Source organism: Brassica napus, chromosome A4 (genome assembly GCF_020379485.1).
Source record: "Brassica napus cultivar Da-Ae chromosome A4, Da-Ae, whole genome shotgun sequence".
NCBI lineage: Eukaryota > Viridiplantae > Streptophyta > Magnoliopsida > Brassicales > Brassicaceae > Brassica > Brassica napus.
This window is the reverse complement of record NC_063437.1, coordinates 12,317,494-12,327,343: the sequence shown is the minus strand read 5'-3', so window position 1 is coordinate 12,327,343 and position 9,850 is coordinate 12,317,494. Positions and strand designations below refer to the sequence as shown.

The following is a 9,850-nucleotide window of genomic DNA, read 5'->3' as shown; positions in this document are numbered from 1 at the left end:
GTAAAGGGAATACTTACAATTCGTTTTGAAATTTTGTTAATTCATGGTTTATGATCATCTATACAAAGATTCCTCAATGGTATACATTGCATTTGTATAAGAAATGATATAGGGCAAAAAAATTGATGTTTTGAAACCCCAAACATGTGTTCCTCGGAATATTCCGAGGAAATTCCGAGGAACAATATAAATTAATAGAAATATATGCACATGATATTCTTTTTCCTCGAATTAATGAAAATATTCCGAGGAAATTCCGACGGATATTTAAGTGGCCGTCGGAATTTCCTCGGAATATTTTCATTTAACCGGGCAAACAAGCCGCCAAATATTTCGCGAAAATTGAAATTGAAAATACTGAAGGAATTCCGACGGAAAATATCCGTCGGACCCTAGGTTTTATAAACTCGAAACGCATCTTCTTCCCCATTTCTCTCTTCTTCCTCTCCGGCGATCTCTCTCTCCTTCCGGCGTTCTCCACCTTCTCTCGCGACGATCTCTCTGGCGAATCCTCTCCATTCCCTTACAAATCATGTAAGGACCCTATCCCACTCTCTTAGGTCCTATTTGTTAGGTTTTTAAGTAGATTTGATGATTTTAGAAGTTTTTTGATAGATTTTTGTTAGGGTGATTGGGTAGGATTGTGATTTGTTGTGTAATAGGTTTAGAATTGTGATTTGGTTGTGTTGAATTGATTTAGAACTTTTTTTATAAATTGTTTATTATTTTAGTATTTACAAAACGTTTTTTCTATATAAATTCGATTTTACAAAACGTTTTTTGTATATAAATTCGATTTTTGGATTTATAAAAGATGATTTCATATTTATAAAAATATTTATATTTATTAAAACTAATTTTGTATTTATAAAACATTTTTTTGATTTATAAACACTATTTTTTTATTTTTGTATTTATAAAAACTATTTTTAAATATACAAAACGGTTTTTGTATATAAATTCGATTTTTGGATTTATAAAAGATGATTTCATATTTTAAAACTAATTTTGTGTTTATAAAACATTTTTTTGATTTATAAACACTATTTTATTATTTTTTGTATTTATAAAAACTATTTTGTATTTATAAAAATATGATTTCATATCTATAAATAAATTTATATTTATAAAACTAATTTTGTATTTATAAAACATTTTTTTGATTTATAAACACTATTTTATTATTTTTTTGTATTTATAAAAACTATTTTATATTTATAAAAAGATGATTTCATATCTATAAAAATATTTATATATTTTAAAACTAATTTTGTATTTATAAAACATTTTTTTGATTTATAAACACTATTTTATTATTTTTTGTATTTATAAAAACTATTTTGTATTAATAAAAAGATGATTTCATATCTATAAAAAATATTTATATTTATTAAAACTAATTTTGTATTTATAAAACATTTTTTTGATTTATAAACACTATTTTATTATTTTTTTGTATTTATAAAAACTATTTTGTATTTATAAAAAGATGATTTCATATTTATAAAAATATTTATATTTATTAAAACTAATTTTGTATTTATAAAACAATTTTTTTATTTATAAAAACTATTTTATTATTTTTTGTTTTTTAAATATGTTTTCTATTTCAATTTTAATTTTATATTTTCGAATTTCAATTTTAAAAAATAAATTTATAATTTTTTTTTTAATTTTGGAAATATTCCGAGGAAGTGTATCCCTCGGGATATTCCGACGACATCTTCCTCGGAGTTTCCTCGGAATTTGATTTCCTCGGAATTCCGTCGGAAATTTCCGAGGGATTTCCGAGGAAAAATGAATTTCCGAGGAGTTATTTCCGAGGACTTTTTTCGTCGGTATGTCGTCGGAATCGCGTTATTCCGACGACATACCGACGATTTTTTCCCTCAGTATATCGCTGTTTTCTTGTAGTGTAACTTATCGGTATACCAAGTGACTTTTATATAATATTACCATTTAGTCTTTCTATCCTACAGGCAAAACCAGCAAACAAAAACAGTTTCCATTAATAATTATTAACAACAAAAATAATTCGTGGTCCTCCAACATTCATACACCTTTTACAAATTATTTTTTATTTGGTAAAATCCATAATAGCTTTATGAAAGAGAAGACTGTTTGCAAAGGCTTTGGCGGTGATGGAAGGGAAGCATCGAAGATTCGAAAATCTACATATGCGACGAGCCATTCTAGGTGCGGCGTCGATATGACTGAACTTTTGCCGATTCGATTTAACATGTATGTTTTCCGGAAGATACTTTTAACTATTGTAAGTCACGGTTGCAATATTGTTCCATTCCATTTGACGATTTATTATGTCATTCCATTTGACAATACTATTTTAGCATGTTCCATTCCACTTGAAGATTACTAAAGAGTGTTCTATTTTGTTTAGAAATATAGTTTGTAATTTTCTTAAGTTGATATTTGGGTCTAGGGTTTATATATGGATTTATAGTTTAGTGACTAGGGTTTAGGTTTTAGTATTTAGAAGGTGAAGGGGTATGGTTGGGGTCAGCAGTAACTTATTCCAAGGAATCATAGACATTTCATAATTTCATCAATATATATTATGCTATTTATTTTGTTCCATTCTATTTGAGTTTAAGGTTTATATGTGGATTTAAGGTTTATATTTGGATTTAGAGTTTATATTTGGATTTATGACTTATATTTGGGTTTAGGGTTTATTGATTAGGGTTTTAGTTTTAGTGTTTAGGGATTGGGATTGGGATGAGGTTAGGATAAAGTTTAGTATATAGGGGTTAAATTCATATACTACTTGACTGATATGAAATATACTTTTTATTAAAAAAGTTTTTATTAATACGAGGTAAAGAAATGCTTGACGTGAGATGAAAATAGTGGTGCTTTACTCTTATCCATAACTCCAAGCGATGACGTCATGCACTCTCTCTTTTTTTCACCGGAGACTTGCTAGTGAAGAAGGTATAACCGGGTAAAATATGAGATAAAAGATAGTTACTTAATAACGTCAAAATCAATGCTATTTTCTTTATTTTCAATCAGAATTTGGTTACCGAGCAAATTCTCCCTTAAAAAAAGGTTCAGTTTATATTTTCTTCCTTTTTTCTTCTTGAAAAGTAGATTTATCCCAAATAAACCTTTTATATATAAAAATAGTATAGAAGAGAAGATTGAAGTCTGCCACATGGTCACCTTGCCGGCATCAGCCAACACTGATCTGGTAGTGTTATGTGATACGGTTATGGAGAAAACAAAAGAAAATGATGTATTATTTGCATTATGGACCGATGAAAAAGTTAGAATCAAAAGCCTTAAGGATGAACTTGTGGAATCTAATACATTTTGTGTAAAGAAACATTTGGAGAAAAGAATATCAAGTCCAAGTTCACATAACATCGATTTGCATTTTAGCGTAAGAAGACAAGGTTTATCAGTTGGGCTTCCCACCAGGCCCAATCGGAACTTGCCTCGACTATCGACTATAAAAGTCTCGGCTACTCGGCCAAGCATACAAGGAGTCGACTTTGGTCGACAAATTCCTTGAAGTTTATTTTTGTGTTTAACTGTAAATATAATATATATATGAAAAAGAGTGGTGTGGTGCAACTACTCAAGGACACAAGGCAGCAGAAAACACATAAATTTCTCTTGGGATATGTATTTCAGCTGGCTACAGCATATGTACGGAGAGAAACGGACGAAGACATGGTGAGATACCAGCAAGTGGCTTAAGTGTGTCAAGAGCATTGATAAGGTAGTGCGCACAATAGAATTTCTACAATTCGAATGATGGGAGAGACAGTATGATGGATGTTTCCATGTGTGGCTAGCTACAAGATGAGACTTATTAAGTTTCTTTCTACCAAAAAATTGTAACAATAGCATTTTCTTTTGAATCAATTTAACATTAACTCAAAAAGAAATAATTTTACAAAGAAAAAGCTTAACCCCAGATAAACCTCCCAGGCTCTCACTGCTACGTTTATGTACGTACTAACATTTATTTTGAGCAAGACCTTCATTTAGTTTAGCAAAACCAACTCATAACAAGCTCGACACTATTATAAACATAGTCTCCCACATCAGAAGTTGGAAGAGACATTAACTAATATATTAGATAGATGAGATAATCCAATTATCATTGGTTTTAGGTTTGAAATTTATCAAACTTAATATGATATTAGAGCTCGATCCCTACATTCCAACCTCATCCACATCCAGAAGTTAAAAGAGATATTAACTAACATATAAGATAGATGAACTAATTCAATTCACCAATTAGTTTTAGATTGAAATATCATCTAAGATAACACTCACAACATTTCCTTATTTCCTTTTGAGTCTTCGGGCCCAAACATGTTCTTAGCCACGTCTTAAATCAGATTTCTATATGTCACCAACCACATTTTCACCAACGTTTAAACAGAAAAATAAATCAAAATTTTAACACTTGAGAATAGTCGATTTCGCAAGACCTAGCAACAAAAATCACCATCACCGTTGATAATACAACTATTTATATTATCTGAATTTATAAGTATGGTTTTTTTCTTTCCAAATCGTTTAGCTTTACTCAAAATTGGCATTTGGGTATAAGAGAGAAATATAACTTTGCTTGCGGCAAATAAAGCCATCTCAATATATGAATATTTTTTTCATAAATATAAAAAATGACATCAGTAAACCCTAAAACTCGATTTTATATTTTATATCTTGTTAACGAAATATACTCATAAAAAATTATATATATTATTTAACACTTTTACCAAAAAAGTATATCTTTTACTAAAAACATTTTTTTTGACTAAAGATTTTACTAAAAACTTTGGGAGTAATAAAAAGTGGATATTGGTTGATGTCAGATTGATTTTCGATTTAGATTATTTTTAAATTGATCACAAAATTAGTATTCAACGTATCAAGCACCAGATAGTACGTATTGGATACATACGTCATGCATGGTGTATCGTTATAATCAGTCCAGATTCTCGTGAGTTCAGTTGATATGATCATACAACACTTTTTGTTCTTTTGTTTGAAAGATGGAACATGAAAACGAGACTTTTCCCCTTGTGTTCTCTTTTTTTTTTTTTGAACACATCCCTTTTGTTTTCTTATAGAAAGAACTAAAACGTGAATGATTTGGAAGTTACAGTTTGCACATCCACTCAAATACTTGCATTCGAGGAATTACACATTGTTTCGTTTTTAGTTTTATGTACTTTTTTTTGTTGTTGGACCAAAGTCTAAATGAATTATTATGTGAAAAATATGTTTCCTCATTTCTATTATATGGTTTATTTATCCCGAGAGCGTATTATTATTAAAAATTAAACTAATAATGTTAAGTAATGAATAAAATGTACGTTGTTTTAGAGAATTGCCTTTTTGGAAATGGGTCAAGTTCAAATCAGTTCGAAATTTTGGTTTGGTTTAGTTAACATTAATTTCAGCTTTGGTAAAAAGTTGCAACAATTTTTTTTAATAATAAATTTTACGACGTACAAACTTTCAGTTTATTCAATTGTATTTGGTATATATTTAATTAAAGCAATACTCTCTTTGTATCACTTTAAGTGGCGTTTAAGGTTTTTTCACAAAAAATAAAATAATACAACTTTTTATGTAATTTATCTTGATTACATAAAATAATATTAAATTTAAGAAGCTCAACCAATAAAAAAAAATATAATATTTTGTAATTGGTTACAAATTTCAAATGACATTAAATTCATTTTGAATAGAGAGACTATGGTGAAACAAAATCAAAATCTTTAAACACCACTTAGAGTACGAAAGGAGTAATTTATAGTAAACTTCAGCTTAATTCATTTGTTTATTCAGCTCAGATGTGCAAAGTTATATTTTATATATACATATAAAGTAATCATTTTTGGCGAACTTCAATTTACTTAATTTGTATATTCAGTTCAGTTGCACAAAGTTTTGCTTCAGTTTAGGTCTGGTTCAATACTTTTATGTAAATGTCTTCTTTACCGTATGAATAATTTTGATATTTCGGTTGGATAATTTTGATTTGGTTATTTCTCTCCCGTAGTTTTATGATTTATCAAAAGAAAAAATGTAACCATATAAACAGAATTATGCTTTTATTTGAATGTATTCAGTTTATAAAAATTGAATATAAATACTTATATTACAATAATTTCACTCTTTGTTAAAATAAAAACAACAGTTACAAAATAAAATCAAGAACATGTCTAAATAAAAAGTTCTCAAGAAGATGTCTCAAGAACTTAAGCAGCTTGAGGTGAACAATGATATGTGACATCGATTCTTCAATCAATTTCCCAACCGAAGCTCGAATGTCACAAGTAAGAGATTGTTTAACCTCTACGCCATCGAAAACTCTATCATCCTCATTTTGATAATCTTCTTCTTCGTCCTTTTCAGAATCGTCTGCAAGCAAATGGGGCGGAACTACTGATTCTTGAAACTCCCATTCCTCAACACTAAGTCCCCATTCTTGATAATCGGTTCCTGCCATCGCTAAAGCCTCCATGGAAACCATATTTAATTAGAAGACATGATTGTAAAATGTGGTACAATTTGTTAGAACTTTCTTGGAATCTTTTGAGCTCTTCTTGTTTGATGAGTACGTGCGGCTAATGATGTTATATATATTGGCATGTACGGATGATATATTTCTCTTTCTTCCCTGTAATCAATACCAAAAGATCACGAGACATGTTTACAAATCAAACCGTTGAATTGAATTGAATTTCTAAATTGTCAAATACTTTGAGCGAAGCAATATGAACACAAAAAAAAAAGAACAACATTCTCGTGATTCTTTCAAAAAGTAGAAGAAGACCATTTTGCATATTTCACTATAGAAGGATCTAAAGTAAATAATATATATATAATTAAGAAATACATATATTTGTATTTATCTAGTTAAGGAAATTTTTAGTGTATAAATTAATGATAAATCTATATAATCCTAATTAATCTTATTAATTAAAAAATTACTACTTTCTAGATTGGGTCGTGGATAATCTAAAAAAATAAAAACCCTAATTAATCTTATTCTATGACAATGGATACAATTTTCTATTATAATTTTCTCATCTCATAAATAGAAACTAAAATGAATATTTCTATTTTCTAGATTGGGTCGCGGATACTAGGCCTGAGTATTTTAATCTGGACTCGAAAACCCGAACCGAAATCGACCCAAAAATACCCGACCCGGAACTGGACCGAAAATTTACAAGTACATTTTGGGTTTAAATTTGTTTTACCCGAAAGAACTGGAAGCGAAAGGAACCGACCCGAATAGACTCGGATCCGAAAAGAACCAAACTGAATAGACCCGACCCGATAAGAAACGATTTGTACTCGACTTAAAAACATGTATATATAAAACTATGATGTTTTTGTGTTTTATTTTATATATATATATATTATTTTATGATTTAGTTGAAATATATTTTGTTAACAATATTTGTTATTATTTTGTAACATTTTTTAAGTAATATGAACTTTTAAAATGTAAAATTTAGAGTTTAAAAATATTTTATTTTAGTTATTAATAGTTTTATTTAAATTATTTTGTAAAAATTTAGATACATATAACATATATCAACTAAATTTGATTAAATTGGGCATGTCATGCCGTTTTCACATCCTAAATACCCGATCCCGACCCGGACCCGATCTGAACCCGAAAAATTATGGATATTTTATGGGTATTTTAATTATAGATCCGAACCGATCCGGACCCGAACCCGAACCAAAAATTTCTAAGTACCTATTAGGTCTAAATATTTAGGACCTGAAAGACCTAGACCCGAAAGAAACTGGCCAAAACACGACCTGAAGATCCGTCACTGCGACGACGGGATGATTTAAATCCATAATAAAACGGAAACGTTTAATGTAACTATGTAAGAGAAAAAAGCAGAAAATTGCAGTATTGTCATGAGTATGTGAAATATGTACAAATCCACCGTAGACCTATTTTATATAACTTATTACACCTAACAATATACAGTAAAACCTCCATAAATTCCCTTAATAATATTTGGCATATAATAATTTATTAATTTATAGAGTTATTTAATCTAATTATTTAAGATTTATATTTTAAAATTATTATTTTAAAATAAAAAAATATTTGACTTCATGATATTATGTATTTATTAAATTTACAAGATTTGGATTTTGTCTCTTTTTATTAGATTATTTATATATTTTGTGTATCAAGAATATATATATATATATATATATATATATATATATATATATATATATGAATGCCTTTTTTGGATGTAGTTTAATAAAATAATACCAACATGAAAAAAGGATACAGATTTAAAATATCAAAAAATAAACAATACAATGTTTTGTTTATGTTTATATATAAATTTATACAAGTTTTATATATAGTGATTATTATTTTATTATTTTAATATATTTACTTAAGATATTTTTTTAAAAAATTATCTTATTATTTTTGAAATATGTTATATTTTGGTATAATTTACCGAGAGCCACGACAAGATCATACCCTCATTTTTAAGGGGAGGGGGGGGGGGGTTTCTGCCAACTAAATACTCACTGACGTGAGGTAAAAAAAAATGGTTTCACCCAAGCATTGTAAATACTGACAACCGCAACTCTTCTACCACTGGACCAACTCAACGTTAGGCTCTCTTTATTGTTAAAAATTATATGAAAGGGGGCGGGGGGGGGGGGGGGGGGGGGGGGGAGGGGGTTCTGCCAACTAAGGGCATCTCCATCCCTACTCCATTTTTTCCTCTAAAATGGAGTAAAAGTGAATATGGATTAAAAAATGCTCCAACCCAACTCCATATATCACTCCATAATAGAATTTACTCCATAAATGGAGTAATCTATTTTTTATTTGTTCATCACTCCATTATGGAGTAAGAAATGGAGTAGGGTTGAAACATTTTTACTCTATATTCACTTTTACTCTATTTTGGAGGAAAAAATGGAGTTTTACATTGGAGATGCTCTAAGTATTCACTGACGTGAGGTAAAAAGTTTGTTTGTTTAATATATAACAATAAAGAGAGCCTAACGTTGAGTTGGTCCAGTGGTAGAAGAGTTGCGGTTGTGAGTATTTACAAAAAAAGAAAAATAAAAGGTCTATTTGTAGAATAACAAAAAAAAAATTAGATTTTTTTAAATGTTGATGTATTAGGATATTATAATTATGAGAAATATTACATAGACGATTCTACAACGACAATACTACATGTCTTATTAGGATCTACGTCTAACTGCATCACTAGAACCATCCTGTGAAGATCTACGTCTGAGCAGATTTACTTGTACCATATTGAAGATATTTTGTAAACTTTTCCTTCGCAGTCTGCATAATTATTTTAATAAATTATTTTCTCGGGGAATTGAAACTTGGACCTGCTGGTGTAGAGGTATATAAACATTTAGGCTTCGAATGGCATCGTCCCGCTCCGCCTCTCAGTTAACAGTAACAAAAATCTCTACATATACTATATATCTGTACATTTTTATAACTGTTAGAACCGCACCGCAGTTGAACCGCTTGTCCCGCACCGCTCAAACCGCAGTCACGAAACCTTAGTCAAACAACTGCCGAAACAAAATGAGTTTCAACAAAAAAATAATTTTTTTAGAGATAGAGGGAAGAGAGAGATAGTAAGGAAAAAGAAGAGATAGAAAAGACTTTTCGTTAGATACTGAATTTTATATATATATATATATTTTTTTTTTCTCTTTTTTTGGTGTTATTGAACCTAATTTCCCTAAAACAAATGTAGGAAGATTAAAAAAAGACTTGAAAAAGGGAGAAACTTAGAAGATAATGAAGCGGTAGTCCAGCCAC

General features: G+C 29.1%; 1 protein-coding gene across 1 annotated transcript; it reads right to left on the bottom strand.

Annotated features, from left to right (window-relative positions):
- Positions 1-6,187: 6,187 nt before the first annotated feature.
- Positions 6,188-6,514, bottom strand: LOC106449770. Its single transcript, XM_013891468.3, has one exon. It carries the CDS (start codon positions 6,512-6,514, stop codon positions 6,188-6,190), a length of 327 nt encoding a protein of 108 aa, XP_013746922.2.
- Between the last annotated feature and the right edge of the window lie 3,336 nt (positions 6,515-9,850).

Excerpts from the sequence above, each read along its gene's own strand:
- LOC106449770 (XM_013891468.3), bottom strand. The coding sequence starts at position 6,514 with ATGGAGGCTTTAGCGATGGCAGGAACCGATTATCAAGAATGGGGACTT.